This window comes from Siphateles boraxobius, unplaced genomic scaffold (genome assembly GCF_051911475.1).
Source record: "Siphateles boraxobius isolate OS27281-9 unplaced genomic scaffold, OSU_SipBor_1 46, whole genome shotgun sequence".
NCBI classification, from domain to species: Eukaryota; Metazoa; Chordata; class Actinopteri; order Cypriniformes; family Leuciscidae; genus Siphateles; species Siphateles boraxobius.
The window spans coordinates 5,836,324-5,855,530 of record NW_027509097.1 but is presented as its reverse complement, the minus strand read 5'-3'; the positions used below and the strand labels follow the sequence as shown (position 1 = coordinate 5,855,530).

Sequence of the window (19,207 nt, the reverse complement as noted above, 5' to 3'; positions counted from 1 at the left end):
TTAAATTACTGAGTCAGCCTTTGGAGATCTTTTTTTATAGTGAAAACTGGAGCAAGAGTTCAAGAGGTGGGTCAAGTTCATCCATGACTTTGCATTTTCCTACCTGATCCCAGGAGAATGAGGGAACTCACCAGAGAAGTTTCTAGAAACCAGCATAGTAGTAAGAATGGCTCCCTGAATAAAGACAGAAAAATAGTGTTTAGTCCATCTCAACAGGACTTTCAGCACTAATTACCCAAGGGATGAAGACTGGAGATAGTCTACGGGCCCTTCAAACTCATTCTGTACCTTGAGTTTTCTGCGGGCATTGAACTTGCGCAAGCACTCCACAGTCTCTTGGCGATGCATCATGGATGCCACAGTGGACCGTTGCTGAAACGAGCAAAAAAAGACAAAGAAAGTATTGCACATCAGCATTATAGAGGTATTTGAACCAATTAAAGGAATGGTTCACCCAAAAAAGAACATTGTTTTATTACACACACCCTCACATGGTCCTGTATGAATTGTGTTCTTCCGTGGAACACACAATGGGTTATTTTCACACTATATTTGTACCTTTTCCAATTCAATGAATGGTGAACTTTCAGGCCTCAAAAAGAAACACAATAAAAGTAGTTCATACAACTTATTGTATGTCTTATTGTATGACTTCTTGTATCTAAGTTTTCTGAAGTCATACAATAGTTTTGTGTAAGGCCAAAAGAGAAGTTTATGTTATTCTTTCAATGTCCTAGCTGAGTTGCTCTCAAGAACGAGAACAATGTCAAATTTGTGAACAAATCATTTGACCTATGCATTTAAAAGATTTGAAATCTCCAATCCCAATTCATTGTAGTTGCAAAGAAAAGAGCAACGGGCACATTACTCAATTTCATTTTTCAAAATGTATGACACACTCAAAATTCAGATAATGTAAAATAATGACAATATTAATTTATAAGTGAATATTCCTTTAAGCACCTTATTCTGACCTAAAACACGTCCACTTATTCTGAGAGCTCAAATATGTGGAAAGTGACAGTGTGAAAGGCTGCATTTCACATTAAACTCAATGATTCTTTCTTGCTCAGGGCTTGTGGTAAATTAAGTCTTCAGCAGAGATAACTTACGCAGACCCATGGGTGCTTGAGGGCCTGCTCTGCTGTGATTCTCTTAGCTGGGTTGATGGTCAGCATTTGGTTGATGAGGTTCTTGGCCTCGGGGGTGACCGTGTCCCACTCCGGAGAAGGAAACTGTAGGGGAAAGAATCTGAGTGTTAGATATGCAATCTAAATGCAGGAGACAGCTTTTTACACCACAATACGTACTGACACACATACAGAGCAGTCTGCATTAAGGCCTAATGAAATTAAACCTGTCACAAGGCAGCGTACACGATTCAATGAGTCACGCCAGTCAGTCCTCCTACAGTCGGGCTATTCGGCACGGCTGGTGCTCGAAACATGTTGCTTGCGCATTTCACACCTCATGGCTTCATTGCAGCCCATAACTAGAGAAAATTGCAGTTGTAATTAGCCAATAAAAAGCTGTGTCTGTATCAGTGTTGAATGTGTGTCGCACCTCCTCTCTCGTACCAGGAGATCTTAATGTGGCCGTTACAAATCCTTTGTCAGTTCCAAGAAAACCTTGGGTGGGTTCCAGGAAGTATAATTTGTTTGCGCATCAAGCTGTGTTGCATCAGCTAAAACGAGCATGTGGATTGTACTTAGAAACACTGCAGGTGCTCATAAGCCCTTACACACACTGAATCAGCTGTGCTTTTGGCTCAGGGCACTGCTAAAACATGTCATGGGTGGGGCGTTTTTGCACTGCTGTGTGCTGCTTCAGCAAAGACGACCACTCAGGACTGCGGACGGCGCATTCAAATGTGAACGCATGGCCGGAAGGCTCAGTGACAGAAGCTTGTAATGGATGATGAGGCACAATTAACCCCTCATTGATTGTGACCACATGACGAAAGGTTACAAAAGTACAAAACAGAGAAGCTCACGGTAAGGTTTGCTATTCTTGATTCTTACGGCATATACTGTGTGACAATAGCAATGTGTCCAACCTGTAGAGATTTGGATTAAGATTTATGCCATGGTACATATATTACCAACATTACTGGGTGTTATTTACTTTATGTGATAACGTGCTAACAAAGAAAAATGCAAAACAATAAAGAGTGGGACAAGTCAACAGAAGCAATCATCCTATCAGAATTTAGAGCCAGAACTATCTTTATAATATTTATTGTCGTCTGTTATACACTACCATGCAAAAGTTTGCAAAACTCTGTAAGATTTTTTTTAAAAAATAAATTAAATACTTTTGTTCCTCAAGGATGCATTAAATTGGTCAAAAGTGACAGTAAAACATTGATAATGTTACAAAAAATTATATTTCAAATAAATGCTGTACTTTTGAACTTTCTATTCATCAAAGAATCCTAAAAAAAGTATCACAGTTTCCATACAAATATTACTTTTATTGATGATAACATTGAAAAGAAATGTTTTTGAACACTAAATCTAGAACTTTTGACCGGTATAGTATTTTTGCACTAATTATTCATCATTATTTATCATATAATTTGGTTTCTGAGTCCATCAATTTTCAAATACTAAGAGAAAACAATCAAATGGGATGAAAAACCATCCCATTTATCTTCATTGACTACACTATACAATGAGGCAATACCACATTTATTATATAAATCAGGGGCCCATGCTCAGCTGAATGTTTCCTTCTCTCATGAAGTACAATGAAAATATGATGTACATATAATGAAAACTATTTGACTCTGAACATCAATAATGATTATTTGAATGCCTTTAATTTACAATGTAAGCATCATAAGACTAGTGTGTATGAAACCCGTGATCCTGAGACTGCCTATGACAGTCTAATTCAAGAATTAACGGAGTCCATCCACAATACTATTCCAATGAAGACTGTCATGTGCAGAAATGATGATCATCACCCTTGGCTTACTAAAGGGATTCTCAATTCTATCAAATGTAAAAATAAACTTTATAAGCTCTATAGGAAAAATCCCAATGATGACAATAAAAGCAAATATTTTAAGTTTAGAAATAGACTCACTCATATTATGAGGAAGAGTAAACAAGTTTACTATACTGAACATATAAATGCAGCCCAAGGTGACTCTAAAAGGACCTGGGCTCAAAATAAACTTTATAAGCTCTATAGGAAAAATCCCAATGATGACAATAAAAGCAAATATTTTAAGTTTAGAAATAGACTCACTCATATTATGAGGAAGAGTAAACAAGTTTACTATACTGAACATATAAATGCAGCCCAAGGTGACTCTAAAAGGACCTGGGCTGTGTTGAATAAAGTTCTAAACAGGGGCCAGAAGTCAGCTGTGTTACCCGAATGTTCGAATGACAATTCACCTTTATTAGCTGATAGTTTTAACGATTACTTTGTTTCATTAGGTGAAGATCTTGCCAAAAAAATCAGACCTTTCAACGAATCCTCTTTTAGACACCATCTCTATGGAAATTACATGCAATCTTTCTTCATGAAACCTACTGACAAAATTGAAATTCATAAAATTATTACAGTTTTGAAGAGTTCTCATACGGGAGGGGTTGATGGAATGTGTAGTAAAATTCTGATAGCTGTTGCAGACATAATAGCACAGCCACTTACACATTGCATTAACCTATCACTTCTGTATGGCCTAGTGCCAAGTATGACAAAAATAGCCAGAATTACTCCAATTTACAAATCAGGTGACAAAAATAATATGGGCAATTATCATCCAATTTCTGCTCTACCATCTCTGTCTAAGGTATTACTGTAGAGAGAGTGGTACATATCAGGTTAAGGAATTATTTGGATAAGCTTCATATTTTAGTAAGATCACAGTATGGTTTCAGGAAAGAGAACTCTACCTTTATGGCTGTTTTAGATCTTGTTGAAAAAATCAATGATTCTTTAGACCAGGGTGATTGTGGAGTTGGTGTTTTCCTTGATCTATCTAAGGCATTTGACACTATTGATTTTAATATTCTTCTAGAGAAATTACATCATTATGGTGTTAGAGGAGTAGCACTTGATTGGTTTAAAAGTTACCTATATGGTCGGAAACAATACGTGATGATTAATAACCATATATCCCAAACGAAAGAACTTAAATAGGGGGTTCCCCAAGGCTCAATATTGGGTCCATTACTTTTTAACATATATATAAATGATTTTGTGAATTCTTCTCAAATATTTCAAAAGGTGATGTTTGCAGACGACACCAATTTGTTTTTGTCACATAAAAATTCAAGTGATTTACAAATTATTTTAAATGAAGAACTACAAAAAATTGTTCAAAGCAGTTGAACAATTGTATGGGAAGCAGTTCTGGTTCAAGTGCAATAAATTATCCCTCAACATTAAAAAAACAAATTATATAATGTTTCAATCAAATATAAGGGCACCAGCTACAAAACAGTTTTGCCTCAATGTAGATGATGAGGAGATACTACCAACCACTTCTACAAAGTTCTTGGGAGTTCACATTGACAAATGTCTAAACTTTAAATGCCACATTGATCACTTGACACAGAAGCTTTCAAAATATGTTGGTCTGTTCTTCAGAATACGGCATTATCTTACATTACCTGCTCTACTTACCCTGTACAAAACCTTGTTCGAACCTCACATTAGTTATTGTAACGTAATTTGGTGTAATACCTACCCGAGTCATTTAAATAAATTAATAAGTCTACAAAAGAAGATAATACGAGCTATATCGTGGTCTTGGTACAACACTCCTACTAGACCCCTCTTTCACCGCTTAGGTCTCCTCCGGCTTTCTGAGTTGAACATATACCACAATGCGGGCATTATGCACCAAGTAGTTAATGTTACAAACAGCAGGCTATCTCAGCTCATTCCAATTAGTGGTCCGCTACATGCTCATGCCACCAGGAACAAACATCTGATTACTGGTAAAACCAGAAGACTTAAAAGTGCAAATTTGAGCATTACAAGTAGAGGACCAAAGATTTGGAATGAGCTAGATGGCAGGCTGAAGGTGTTGAAATATGTATCCATCTTTAAGAAAACACTAAAAAAGGAACTTTTATGTTTATATCTATAACCTTGCCAGTGGCATACCTAGACTACAGTTGATCTTAAAAGCATTGTCCTGATTTACTTTTTGTGTGTCTCTTGTTGTATTGTGTATTTTTGTATGATATCATTGTTATGTGACTGGTGTTTAGTTTAGTATTTGTTTGTAATGTATTATTTTAATATGCCTCAGGCTCCCTATTATAAGCTTTGGTAAGCTTCTCTGGGAGACCTGATTCACACATGACTATATGTGCTATTTGGTCTGTGCCATTTGTCTTGAATTCATGTGTGGGTGAAACAATAATAATAATAATAATAATAATAATAATAATAATAAGAGAGTATGCAAAATTTGGATACGCTCGTACTGTATGAGCACTCAATTTTTTACATTACTCCATCCACCAATGTGTTCTCGATATAAACCATTTTGTGGTTGAGTTTTCAGAAAAAATAACTACATTGTTTTATATATTTTGTGATAAAAGATTTGTCATATCACCATCCCCTGAGGTGAACTGACCTGGCCTGACACTGTGACCACCAAACCCTACAGTGTAACATACATTCACTCCATTTTCACAACAAGCCACAATCATATCATCTCCTCCCCTTTATTTGACACATACATTTTAATGGAATGAATATCTCTCTGGGGCAGTCACTCGCTCCATGTCCTGCTAAATACATCTGAGCGTGGAGACGCTGATGCAATTGATGGACAATTTAAAAACGCAACACACACACAAGCAAACAAACAAGCACATACACTCAGGGACAAGGGTTTCTAAGCAAAGCTCATCTCTCTGCAATGCGTCAGGGAGGGCCTGACATAATCAATAACAGCAACCGTAGTTCTAAATCGCACCCAATCAGAAATTAAACAGGCAGTTGGACCACAGTAAGTGCTGCAGAGACCTTGCAACATCTGTTGTAATCAAATAATGCTGGAGTAATTAAGCAATGAGCCGGAATTTTTTATAAAATAAATGGGAAAATTTAATAATTCATTAAAGGCTGAATTATATAAAATAAAATACATTTTAAAAAATAAATAAATTCCAGCTCATTGATTAATTGTTTGAGCATTACTTGATTACATTATATTTTATTTGTCTCCAAGCTTTAATAAATCTTATTTCTACCTCTTGGCCCATTATTGCCACTGGTTTAAACATTTCTTGCACAACTCTGCCTCTTGAATTTTATTCCAAGTGATTTCGCAAATGTTGACAGGAAACGGTGTCAACGGTATCCTTCTGGGAAATTCCAGTGATTTTCTAAAAGGATGTAGAGACCTTGTGATGTGCGGTCTAATATTAAACAAGCCTCACTAGACTGATTTATGAAACGACTTAATGAATTCACCGAGACTGGACTAATTAGAAACAACCAAAAATATGATTTAAAAGTAAAACTTGGCTTTAAAATGTATGCACATTTGACTGAAATGTGACCAAAGGAAATGTGCAAGGCAAAAACAGTTTTTACACTCCTAGTGAATGCCCTCTTTTTAAAGACTTGATGGTGCATTCAAAGACCAATCAGATGAAGGGTTTATTTCGAGCTGGATTTAACTACAGTCAGAGACAGTGAGAGAGTGTGGCTGCATTGGACGACAACTGTACTTACATCATAAGCTCCAGCCTTGATCTGCTGGTATAACTTGTGTTGATCTTCATCCCAAAATGGAGGGTAGCCCACTAGTAGAATGTACAAGATTACACCTGTGAAAGAAAGACAGAAAGGGAAACAAGAGAAAAAGAAACAAGTTACCTCATAACTGTTAAATATTTGATTCTGACTGGCTGACAGACATTCCAAGCATGTTTTTTTTTTCAGCATGGTTATGAAGTTGTTCCACTGATTGCATTACAGTACGTTTATACCATGATCTGTCAGAATACTCCATTCTGATTGGCTGGAAGGTGCGCGTTCAAACCATGTAATGCACAGGTAGTTCCAGTTTCAATGAAGCACACAAACACACACATAGAGAGATCAGAGATTGTGCTACGCACACAGAAACATTCAGGAGCACAGAAACTTGTCAATGCTGCCCCAGGACTTTTATAAATAAATTAGCTTCACTACTGAATCGCTACATTATATCACTCAGCAAAGAGGTGGTAATGTTGCAGTTTTTAAAGTAATTAATCTCACAGCTTCATTGTAAGTTGAGAGACATGGCACAGACGCAGGTAATTCACATGCACATCTCTCTCTCTTTCTCTCTCAATAATTCATTAAAATAAATATTATAATTCAATCAAATAAATGTACTCTTACTACTTTATCTCAGTGTCTGATTTAAAACATGCAGAATGCTACATCTAACGAGTCGTAGCGAACAAAATTAACCGTAATTTTAACCCTTCCTGTCAAATTTTGTGGTTCAAACATTTACCTTGTTAGTGTTGGCAGGTAACCATGGTATAAGCGGGATAATCCAGGGCTATATGTGCATTACACAATTTTAATGCACAGTGAGTTAATTTCCTTCTGGATTGTTGTGAAATACAATTCATATGACAAAGCAAAACCATATTTCCATCCAAATGGTAGTTGTTTTACATGGAACTCAACACTTGACTAGTACCTAATCATTTATGTAAAAAGAAAGTGTAGTTTGTTGGCTGCATGTGTTACCTGCAGCCTGAAGCTGACGAATGTCCCTGAATTCACTCATTATTTGCTTCATTAAAGCATGTTTTGCAAAAGATTGTGTTGACAGACAGGTCCACAGAGCATCTACACTATATTTTCTGCTGAGTTCAGCATGCAACGCGAATCAAAAATAGGCCCGGCACTGAAATTCTACTTGCAGTGCTATGCAGCATGACATACTCGTGCCTTGTGAATACTGCAACCTGTTAATATGGGAAGCAGTTCAAGCGGACTTAATATGCAAGAGGTCTAATGGTTAAGGATCCTGTTGAAGACTCACCACAGGCCCAGATGTCCACAGGTTTGCCATAGGGATCCTTCCTCAACACCTCTGGAGACAGGTAGCCAGGTGTGCCAGCAAAACCTGAGCCAAAACAGCAAACAAGTTGAAAAGTGAACATTCTTCACTCTGAGTATAAGATAAAAAGGATGCAAACTGAAGACTCCTGTAGGCAATGTAGCTCAGCTAATAAATAAATATTCACTGAAATGCGAATAATTCTAAGCATGTGTGTGTGGATAGTTAGATGGATTTTTCCATTCGCCAGAACCATTCAGAGCCAAAATGATGACGCGCTGAGATAGCTTCATCCCTCCAGCACTGGCAAGGCTGAAAAAGGCTGAAAATAGGTGAGTTTTTAAACAGCTGCCCACTGTGGTAAAATAATTCTGTGCTGTCCAATCATATAGCTTGTATATAACAATTATTCCACCCACGGGGCTTTTCTCTTCACAAAGCTAGGCATACTTCAGTCAAAACAAGATGATTACCTATTTAAAACTAAAGAACGCTGTGCTGATATTTGATTGGCACTAAAGCAGAATGGCAGCAGAATTACCCAACCGCCAGTAGGGGGCCACAAGTCCTGAAATAAGCGTGCATGGTGATTTAATCCAGGAAATGCAGCTGGTGAGGGACATTTTCAGAGCTAAAGAATCTTTCACACACCGACAGGAATGTGTGAAAACGAAACATGAAATGGGCAAAGATTGGCATTTAGCATGGCCAGAAAATAAGCCTTTACGGCCATTACAATCCATTTCAGACTGCAGGTAATGGAGCGGGAAATGTCGGAACATCCTTTCAAGATAAACTGAATGAATTTTACGAGGGAATCGGCACAGTTGCGTAGGGAAAATGTCTGAAAAGTCCTCACAAATACAGTAAATCCTGTAAAATTGAATACACTAGCCATAGAAAATAAGGTATAAAAAGTATTAGTAAATTGGCAAAACAATAGGTGAATGCTGAGGTAAACATTACTATTACTGTTGCCTATCGATCACCCAAAAAATTTTTGGGTAAAAATATAATTTAAATCTAAAAATCCACAAAAGTTGTAAGGAAAAGATTTGGATAAGTGTAGTAAATCCTCTTGACATCCTCACAAATATAAGTTTGTGTGAGGTGCAGAATTAGAGCTGAAGTCAGAGTTATTTACCAAACCAGGCCTGCTGATCTCCCTGCACTTCGATGGCCAGCCCAAAATCTGCCAGTTTCACTGCCGCTCCTTTCATCTTACTGGCCAACAGCAAGTTCTCGGGCTGAGGAGGAAAGCAGATAATGCTTTTAACACACTAAACACTCACAAACATTTCAAATCGACTCCAAATAGAGGTTAAAAAGATTATTTGGGATTGACCGTGCTCAGCGTGTGGTGCAAAGCTGGGACAGTTTACTGGTGTCGAGATGTTCACACTGACAGCAATTTGCAGCATCAAAGCCACCAGACGTCACTTATTATATTTCTATACTGTATATGCACACACATATATTAATACATATATATGTGTGTATATGTATATATACACAGACACACACACACACAGACATGTATGTAAAATATATAAATATAAAAAAGATATATACTGTATATATATACACACACATATACTATGTAAATAAAAACTTGTTAGATACGTTTCATTTATTTGACAGCATTTATATATATATATATATATATATATATATATATATATATATATATAGTCACCTTTATTTATATAGCGCTTTTTACAATACAGATTGTATCAAAGCAGCTACACAGTGATAACATGAAAATAATATAACAGAGTTTGTTTCTAAAAGAAAATTGAGTCAACGTCCACCTTAAGTAAGGCAGATCAATAATATTATTGAATATTAAATGTCCCCAACTAAGCAAGCCAAAAGCCAAATTATTACGTACATTATTATATAAATATAATAATGTACGTATATACACATATATAAACAAAAACTTTTATGTTAGATACGATTAATCACGCTTAATCCATTTGACAGCACTAATTATAATTAAAAATCACTATTTTCTATCACTGTATTCTTCAGTGTCACATGATCCTTCAGAAATCATTATAATCTGCCGATTTGCTGCTCAAGAAACATTTCTTATCATTATCAATTCTTTGATGAACAGAAATTAAAAAATATATTTGAAATATAATTAATAATGTCTTTACTGTCACTTGTGAAGTTTAATACACTTTTGATCGATATGTCCTTGCAGAATACACAAAGTATTTCTTTAAAAAAAATTATTATACTGATCCCAAACTTTAGAGTGGTAGTTTCTATATTTTTAAACAATGCAGATATGAGAATACAAGAATGATGTTATATTTAAAATTAAAAAGAATAATCGGTTTAATTTATTGTAATAAAATAATGATGTAAAAAATGATGGTCTTAAAAATAAGGTAAATTTTCGTTATTAAATTTAACAGTGGCATTAGGATATCCAGCAGTAGGAAAACACAAGACCAACAATACAGCCACTTTGCAACCTTCAACACCATCAGTGAAGACAAGTGTATCACCATCAGATGTGCAGATGAACAGGTGGTTTCACTATATGCACCAAACCAGCTCAGTAGGATAGGACAGATTTTGGAGGTCAAAGATCTCTCCACAGGTAATTGAGTTTATACACAGCTTACAGGTTTAGCACATCTGAATAGAGTTTTTTTTACTGCTAGTTATGCTGAGCAAATATTAGGGTGGATTTCCTGTGGTTTTGTCAGTGCACCAAATTTGATAATCAAACACAAACATGCATCAATATCCAGGAGCTTCAAGTACACAACTAAGTGAAAAGGCCCAGAAAGATATATTAGGCAGAATGGAAGCCTTCCACACTAAAATATAGGCTGGAAAAGTCGATTTCCTCTCCAGTTCTCGAATATACAACTCAATAGGCTTGATTTATTAGCTACAGCACATATATCTTCTCAATACGCAGAGTTCACTCTAGTTCTAAATTCAAGCACAGAATTTAAATGCGTCTGTTATGAGGATGCAGGGAAATTTATGCCCATAGGTGTGAATCTCTCGCTCTCCCTCATTAAATGCAGAGACTACAAATGAGGGATGGTGAGACTCGAGGTGACCCCTCCCACATCCCTCCGTCTCTCCGGCAATACCAGCAACAGTTGTCGTATCACGTTCTTCGCTATGGCAACCAGCCTGGGCACATCTCTGCTGCTCATCATTGAGCTCACATACACATGGGGGAGGGCAGTGTATGTGACTAATGCACAATAGGAGGACGTGATAAATCTGTGTGTGTCTGTTTGCATTATCAAAGACACTGGCACTGTCAAGACAACATATACACACACACACACACTAATTTCATACATTCACACGCACTGCAGTGGTGACACAACGTAAGTGTGATGTTTATGCATGCACTTGATTAATTTGGTAATATAATGAATTGTTTAACTAGTGCTGTTAGAAAAGACAGTATTATTTCAAACAAAGATAATCCGCTGTACAAAAAGTCTTAGTACGTATTTGAGCATTTGAACTGTAGAGAAAACACCAGAACTACAGATTAGTAGTTCAGTTAGCTAAAGTCATCTTTGATTAAAATGAGGGGAATGATAAACAAAAGCAGGAATACTGTTGTATGTGTATATCTGTGTGTTTGTGTGGGGCAGGGCATCAACATGGAAACCCTCAGAGACGTCCCGTTTGCCATGTGTGGGGTTGTCGTGGCGATTGGCTCTCTCACCTTAAGGTCTCTGTGCACGATGTCATGCTGGTGAATATGATTGACACTCTCCAGGATCTGATTGATGCACTGGCTGAAAAACAGAATAATAAATCAATCAGTGGCAGAGAAAGATCCTAAGGATAAGTGAGGGGGCAAAATATGGCTAAATAGTGATTTTAACCTTCTATTTACTCTATTACAAACCTTTAATAAAGTCAGCTTCCTTATATTTACATTCCTTTCCATTAATTTTCCCTCAAAAAGGTAGTTTTCCACAAGGTTTTTTCTTTTACTTTTTTCTTTTTTTGTCGTTTTGAGAACTTGAAAAATTTATCGAAGTCCATAACTTCAATCTGTTAATTAAAATAAACCCTTGAAATTGATTACAGTAAAGTTAATCAACAGCCTGTGCTGGACAATTCAATTAAGCAATTCAATTAAACATGACTGGATGATTGACACTACATATGCACGTACTACTGTTACTTTAGCAGAATGAGCCAAGTCATGGGACAAGTGTAATGTGACTGAGGCACATAAGATGAGCAGGGTATTGTGGGATAGCTGAGGTGAGCGTTACTCTTGGAAAAGCACCTCACTCTCAGACAGGTACACACACATTATCTCATCCCTCTTAAAGATGTAATCCTATAACAATGTTATAGAGGCCTAACCTGGACAGATGAACCAGAATATGCGTGTGTGTATGTGTGTGTGTGTGTGTGTGTGTGTGTGTGTGTGTGTGTGTGTGTGTGTGTGTGTGTGTGTGTGTGTGTGTGTGTGTGTGTGTGTGTGTGTGTGTGTGTGTGTGTGTGTGTGTGTGTGTGTGTGTGTGTTGCTTTGGTGTCAAGCTACTATAAATAAAATACTTAGTATTAATGTGAAATTATGCATGCCTTTCTTTAGATCCTTATTGAGTTTGTTCAGAGGAAATGGAATAGATGATGGTTAGGTCATGAGTGTGTACAATCAACTTCTCTTCATAGGTCACTTGTAGTATTTAGCAAAACAGATGAATAGCTTTATAATATAATATAATATAATATATAAAACAAAATGGATAGTTCTAGTCCTTGATGATGATTGGTTGAGCCGCGTTCAAAACTAGTAAATTTCTCTACAAACAATACGGTCTACGCTGTCATACAAATTACTGGCAACCATTCTGCTTCTGAAGAACTACATTGCTTGGCGGAAGAATAATATTTTTATCAAAAGAATTACATTTTTGTGTCTGTGTGTTTATTTTATGAAACCTTGTCAGGTATGAGGAATAACCGTTTTATAAAAGCAATAAGCCCCGTGAAGCAATAAGCTCCACTTCGCATTGAGCCTAACAACGCCCCTTAGCTGTAAATTCACCAGTAAACCACGGCTTATTGCTTTAATATAATATAGATATTCACCATTTTTAAATATTAAATTATATTAAATAATATAATATATTATATTATATTATATTATATTATATTCAAAAGTGCAGACTTATACCGTGTCCTAACTAGACGACAAGTTTCCAGTTACATGAAACAGGGAAAGATATAGATTTGATCACTTGTCACTTTACCATGCTTGGTTATGACATGCCATAAGGAATAAGGGAATAAGAAAAGTGGATTACACGAGATAAGGAAGCAGATTAAAAAATCCTGTTGAGTATATTAATGTTAAAATAGCACACAGAGGATATTTGGCCAAATTTGGTTATTTTAAGCCCAGCATTCCATTTTCAGAATCCCACTGGACACAAAATACCTCTCTCTCTCTCTCTCTCTCTCTCTCTCTCTCTCTCTCTCTCTCTCTCTCTCTCTCTCTCTCTCTCTCTCTCTCTCTCTCTCTCTCTCTCTCTCTCTCTCTCTCTCTCTCTCTCTCTCTCTCTCTCTCTCTCTCTCTCTCTCTCTCTCTCTCTCTCTCTCTCTCTCTCTCTCTCTCTCTCTCTCTCTCTCTCTCTCTCTCTCTCTCTCTCTCTCTCTCTCTCTCTCTCTCTCTCTCTCTCTCTCTCTCTCTCTCTCTCTCTCTCTCTCTCTCTCTCTCTCTCTCTCTCTCTCTCTCTCTCTCTCTCACACGCACATAAATTTTTTATTCTGTCTTTTCTTATGTAATATCAAAGCTTAGATGCTAAACTGGCATCATGCAACTCTTGTAAACCAAATTTACAATGAAGTCCCGTATGAGCGCATTAAAACACAGCTAACTGCTGGAGGGTGTTTGTGTTGGATGCCTGGGGCTTTAACTTGGAATCAAGAGTCCCTCAGAGACTTACACACTCGAAGCTGGTTCCTGAAGACACCGTTCAAACCTTGTAATTTCAGTGCCACTCTGGAAACCTGTTTAGACCGAATTTTGGTTTTTGCAGTTCAGTGATGCTTTTGTTAGTGTTGCAGGAATGATGCACTCAAAAGGAGGGGCCAACTGAGGGCAAAAGGATGCATTTTTGTGCGGCACCTGTTGATTGCCAGTTCTGCAACTCCACCATCATTAAAGGCTCTCAGTTTTTCTGCACAAAAGGGATCGCCCACTTTGTGCTTTTGAATCAGATGTGAGTGAGTGTGTGTGTGAGTGTGACCTGCTCACTGCAGGCTGCAGCACAGTAACCACAGCAACAGTAAATAGGAGAGCCCACCTTGCGTCAGCTTCACTGTAATACTCTCTGGCGACGATGTCCTCAAACAACTCCCCCCCAGTCACACTGCGGAAATAGAGAGGGGAAAAAAACCCAGTGAAACAAGGGATGAGAGAGTGGAGAATGTGCTGGGTTTTGGGCTAATTTGGTCAGCAGCAGGAGGCAGAACCGACATTTTATACATCCGTAAACATGATCGCAAATGTATGAGATGCTGCATTAAAACTTGCATGGCCCAATTATACTTTTCATATAGGTATATTATTTGATGCAAAGCCACTATTAGTAATTTTTACTATGGTAACCATAGGCTTTGACAAAATACAAGTGACAGTGCAAGACGGTGGTGGCAATTACAAAGTTTCAGGAGTTGTATTTTAGTTACAATTACTGTAGTAACCTATATTTTATCCAAAACTGGTAAATTTAAGAACTGTCTGAATAGCAGTTATACGAAATGCAACACTTGGTAGAAAATGAGGAAAGGAAATGTCAGGGGGGAAAAAAACACTTTAGAAAAATATTTAATAAAAATGAATAAAAACAAGAGCAATTAGAATAATACTAAACAACAATTAAAACAAATAAAATAAAAATAACAATAGTAATAAATATTTTTTAATTCAATTCAATTCAATTCAATTCAAATTTATTTGTATAGCGCTTTTTTAATGCATTTTTTAATTAATTGTCATTATATAACTTTTGCATTGCAATAAAACTAGTTAAAAAATAGTTTTAATTAAAAAATTAGTTTTAATTACTAAATAAAATATTAAATGTTATAAAATATTTAATTCTTATAGACAGAGAAAAAGAGAGTGAGAGATTATACATAATTGTTTTAAACATCCTATTAAAAGAATCCCCCCCCCAAAAAATAAAAAAAATAATAATAATAAGCAGCACTGATTTCAACATTGATATTAACAAATGTTTCTTCAGCTGCAAATCAGCATATTAGAATGAGTTCTGAAGAATCATTTGAAAATATATCAAAATAGAAAACTGCAATAATATTTCACAATTAAAGCGTATTTCTCTGTATTTTTGATCAAATAAATGACAAAATGTTGAAAACATTTTTAAAAAATCGTACCGACCCCAAACTTTTGAACAGTATTCGATATTTATTGAGAATATTATGAAACAAATTTTGCTTATATTGCCAACTCACAATGGTTACCATGGTAAATTGTGAGGGTGGATTGCAGTTGAAGTGCACAAGCCATGTAACAGGAACACTAGTAACTACTCAGAATTTGTTCCAGATAAATTGAGTTCTACAATGACACCTGGGAAAATCAAAGTGCAGTGGACTCTGGTTAAAACCAGAACAACAATCTTGACAGTACTAAATCGTATTTTTAGGGCCACCCAGAAATGTCTGCCCATCAATTCTGCTGGCAGATCCCATACAATTGAAGGATATATTTCTGACACCCAGGAAGATGCATACGAGGTTTTTCTTGTCGAACATATTTCAGTTGCATTTATCTGCCTGCAGCAATGGGATTTCAGACATGATTCATTGGAACAAAATGTCTTGGGTTTGATAACTTGTCCATCCTTCTTCAAAGAGCAGAAAGCCTCTTACAACCATAGAGAGTTACAAACTTACCTGAAGACAGTAGCTATGTTATTTGTTGTGTTATTTATTTACTAATACAGTATTTGGTCAAATTTTTTATTAAAGTTAAATTAAATTATTCATTTTAGTCAGAATGCTGTCTTAGTAGGCAGTTATCTACATAGGTAGTGAGGTAACTTTTTGGAACAGAGCCTATTTTATTATCATGTCTCAAGTTACAACACAACATATACTGTGTGTGTGTCTGTGTCATACTCACAGGTCAAAGACCAGGTAATGGAAGCCTTCTTCTGAAATACTTTCATGCAGCCGAACTGGGGTTGAAAAGACACAACAAGAGAATCATCATTAAACAATGTCAGACACAGAGATAATGCATTATGAAAGCAAATGTTTTTAATGAGAGGGAAATCTTGAGCATTCCTCGCTCCATCACACAGCGTTCATAAAAACATCTGATGAGAACATACAGCATACGTCCAATTACACGCTATTATAGTGACACTTACAATTATGAGCCACGTTTATCGACTCAAGATAACCATAATGAGCACAAGGCTAAATGAAATCACACAAAAAGAATCCATTGAAAATAGAGATAGTACATGGATGACAAGCTCACTTATGTACACAAGCAGTGTGTCACGTAGACAGTGACACACACCGAGTGTATTGGGGTGGTGGGGGGGGGGGTGTGGATGGGGAGTGAGAGAGAGAGAGAGAGAGAGAGAGAGAGAGAGAGAGAGAGAGAGAGAGAGAGAGAGAGAGAGAGAGAGAGAGAGAGAGAGAGAGAGAGAGAGAGAGAGAGAGAGAGAGAGAGAGAGAGAGAGAGAGAGAGAGAGAGAGAGAGAGATTGTAGTTAGTCTGTAAATAACAGAGAGATTGAGGCAAATCTGATGTTGGAATATACATATATTAGATAAATGACTTCTACATTATTAGAGTAATGCAGTGAGTCAATAGTCCTCAGAGTGATTGTTTGACAAGCAAGGCCCTTGCCTGTTGACACTGGTAATGCAAACATGAGCTGCTATCATGCCAATAATTACAGATGCTCAAGTTTAATAAAGTCCTAAACATTCAGTCAGATACCATGTAAATTGATATCAACACATATTTAGCTTGTGTAAAATAGGTACACCAATATTCTGCATGAAACAATGTATGGCAGGACTGGGAGTCACTGAAGTTTGATTGGATGGAAACCAAGCAATCAGAAACCAAAGTTAGATTGGACTGTAAAAAAAGATGGACGACGCCCCTTCACTCTCTTCCATTGGTGAAAAGCTGCCAAAGTTTTAATATGGCGCAAATATGTTGCACAGATTTGGGACCTGATTCTGCGCAGTAGCGTGCAGGAAGTAAAGCCACGATATCAAGGTCCCGCCCTCATTCCCGCAGAAAAAGTTAATACAAAATTTACTGTGTGAAATAAACAGTTATGGACATGTAGAAATTAAAGTTGAAGCTCCAATCTCCTTCCGAAAATCCAAAAAAAGCCTGTTTGTGCCTTGGAGACTACACGTTTAGAGAAGCTGTCAATCACATCTGTCAATCATGTCAATCAAACTTATTTATAAAAAAAAAAACTTTAACTTAAACCAGCATGAAATCTACCTAAAATGGCAGAAGACATCTTTGAAAAAAAAATGTATTTGAAGTAATTTGATTGTTTAGTTTCCATCGCGTCCATTAGACTTCATGGGGTGGCGGGGTTTATGACCTATGCTGGGACCAGCCACCGAGGGGCGATCGAGATGCTTTTGCCTCATTTTTTAGCACTCGTGCGGCATGCTTGATGGAAACATGTTAGTCTATAATATTATTACATATATTGAAGGTGAGTGTTTTTTCTGTTAAAATACTTTATAGTTCCCCTTTAATTTCCTCAGAAAGTGTAAACACTGTGGCCCCTTCAAAACATTGCTCTGTTTGTTTGATCCCAACCAGCAACATCGGTTTAACCAATAGCATGATTCTGGAGGTGGGACTATCTGTTGGTTCAACCAATGGTAGACAGAGGAAGTATTTGAAAAGACAGGAAACCTGTTTGAGAATAATCAATTTTGTTGGGTGCTGATATTACATACTTCAACTTTATTCACATTATTTTGGTAAATTTCTATAATAATAATAATTACTATTATTATTATTATTAGAAAGGTGTAATTTCTGCAAATGAAATTACAAAAACTTACAAGAATAATGACTATAATAAAACTAATGATTATATTATATATATATTTTTTTTATATTATTATTTAATATAACAATATTGTCTTTAATGATGCTGGAACAAAAATATGCTTTTTCTACAGCAAAAAAAAAGTAATACTTGCTGAGTGAGTGAGGGAAAGAGATGCACATTTGTGTGTGCCAACTGTGCCAGTAGCGATGAGCACTCAGTCCTCTCTTCTCTTTAACCTTTTAGACTGTCTCTCTCTCTCTCCCTCTCTCCCTCTCTCCCTCTCTCCATCTCTCTTCCTTCATTGGCTCTATTGTTCAGCACTTATGTGCAGCCCAAGCAGAAAACATGACAAGCTGTCCACTTGAGGAGGGACAACAGGAGGGAAAGTAAAGGAGAGAGAAACAGATACAGGTGATGGAGCAGGAAAAAGGAGATGGCATCGCCTGAGGCGGGGAACAGAAATGAGAATACAAAAACACATTGGATAGAAAAATGGCGAGAGTGGAAAAAAAGATGGAGGAGTGAGAAACAGAGAATGGAGGAGAAAGACACTGGACAGAGTGTGAATCCGAGGTCAATGTGGGATTACTTTAAAAAGTGTGCAAGATGCCAGACAGTAGAACTACATATCAGTTAAATACAGAACTGAAATGAGCGTTACATAACCATAAAACTATACACACACATATAATATATAAACCATATACACGCACACATAAATACTAGAGCTGTCAAAATTAATGTGTTGGCATTTGTTTATTTCCCATCAATCTTTTGCTAGCGTTACACTATGTGATCAGGCTCTTATTCGTGCAAATGCTTTAAATGCGCGAAAAGACACAAAAAAGAACTCCGTACCTCCTGTCTGTTTGACACATACATAACTTGTACTCAAAATGCCCAGTTTGTAGAGTAATAATAATAATAATTTGTTACATTTATGTAGCGCTTTTCTGGGTACTCAAATCGCTTTACGTGGAAGGGGGAATCTCCTCAACCACCACCAATGAGCAGCATCCACCTGGACGATGTGACGGCAGCCATATTGC

At 36.7% G+C, this 19,207-nt stretch overlaps 1 protein-coding gene across 19 annotated transcripts in view; it reads right to left on the bottom strand.

Annotated features, from left to right (window-relative positions):
- The window catches only part of camk2g1 (calcium/calmodulin-dependent protein kinase (CaM kinase) II gamma 1), an 80,411-nt gene that overhangs the window by 18,014 nt on the left and 43,190 nt on the right, over positions 1-19,207 (bottom strand). For all 19 annotated transcript variants that reach the window (XM_077200401.1, XM_077200395.1, XM_077200399.1 and 16 more), the window contains exons 4-12: positions 16,230-16,284; positions 14,380-14,445; positions 11,775-11,847; positions 9,198-9,300; positions 8,036-8,119; positions 6,721-6,815; positions 1,113-1,235; positions 289-372; positions 132-174 (exon numbers count right to left, since the gene is read on the bottom strand). In XM_077200401.1, coding sequence (XP_077056516.1) covers positions 132-174; positions 289-372; positions 1,113-1,235; positions 6,721-6,815; positions 8,036-8,119; positions 9,198-9,300; positions 11,775-11,847; positions 14,380-14,445; positions 16,230-16,284 — 726 coding nt within the window. The remainder of the gene's footprint in view (positions 1-131; positions 175-288; positions 373-1,112; positions 1,236-6,720; positions 6,816-8,035; positions 8,120-9,197; positions 9,301-11,774; positions 11,848-14,379; positions 14,446-16,229; positions 16,285-19,207) is intronic.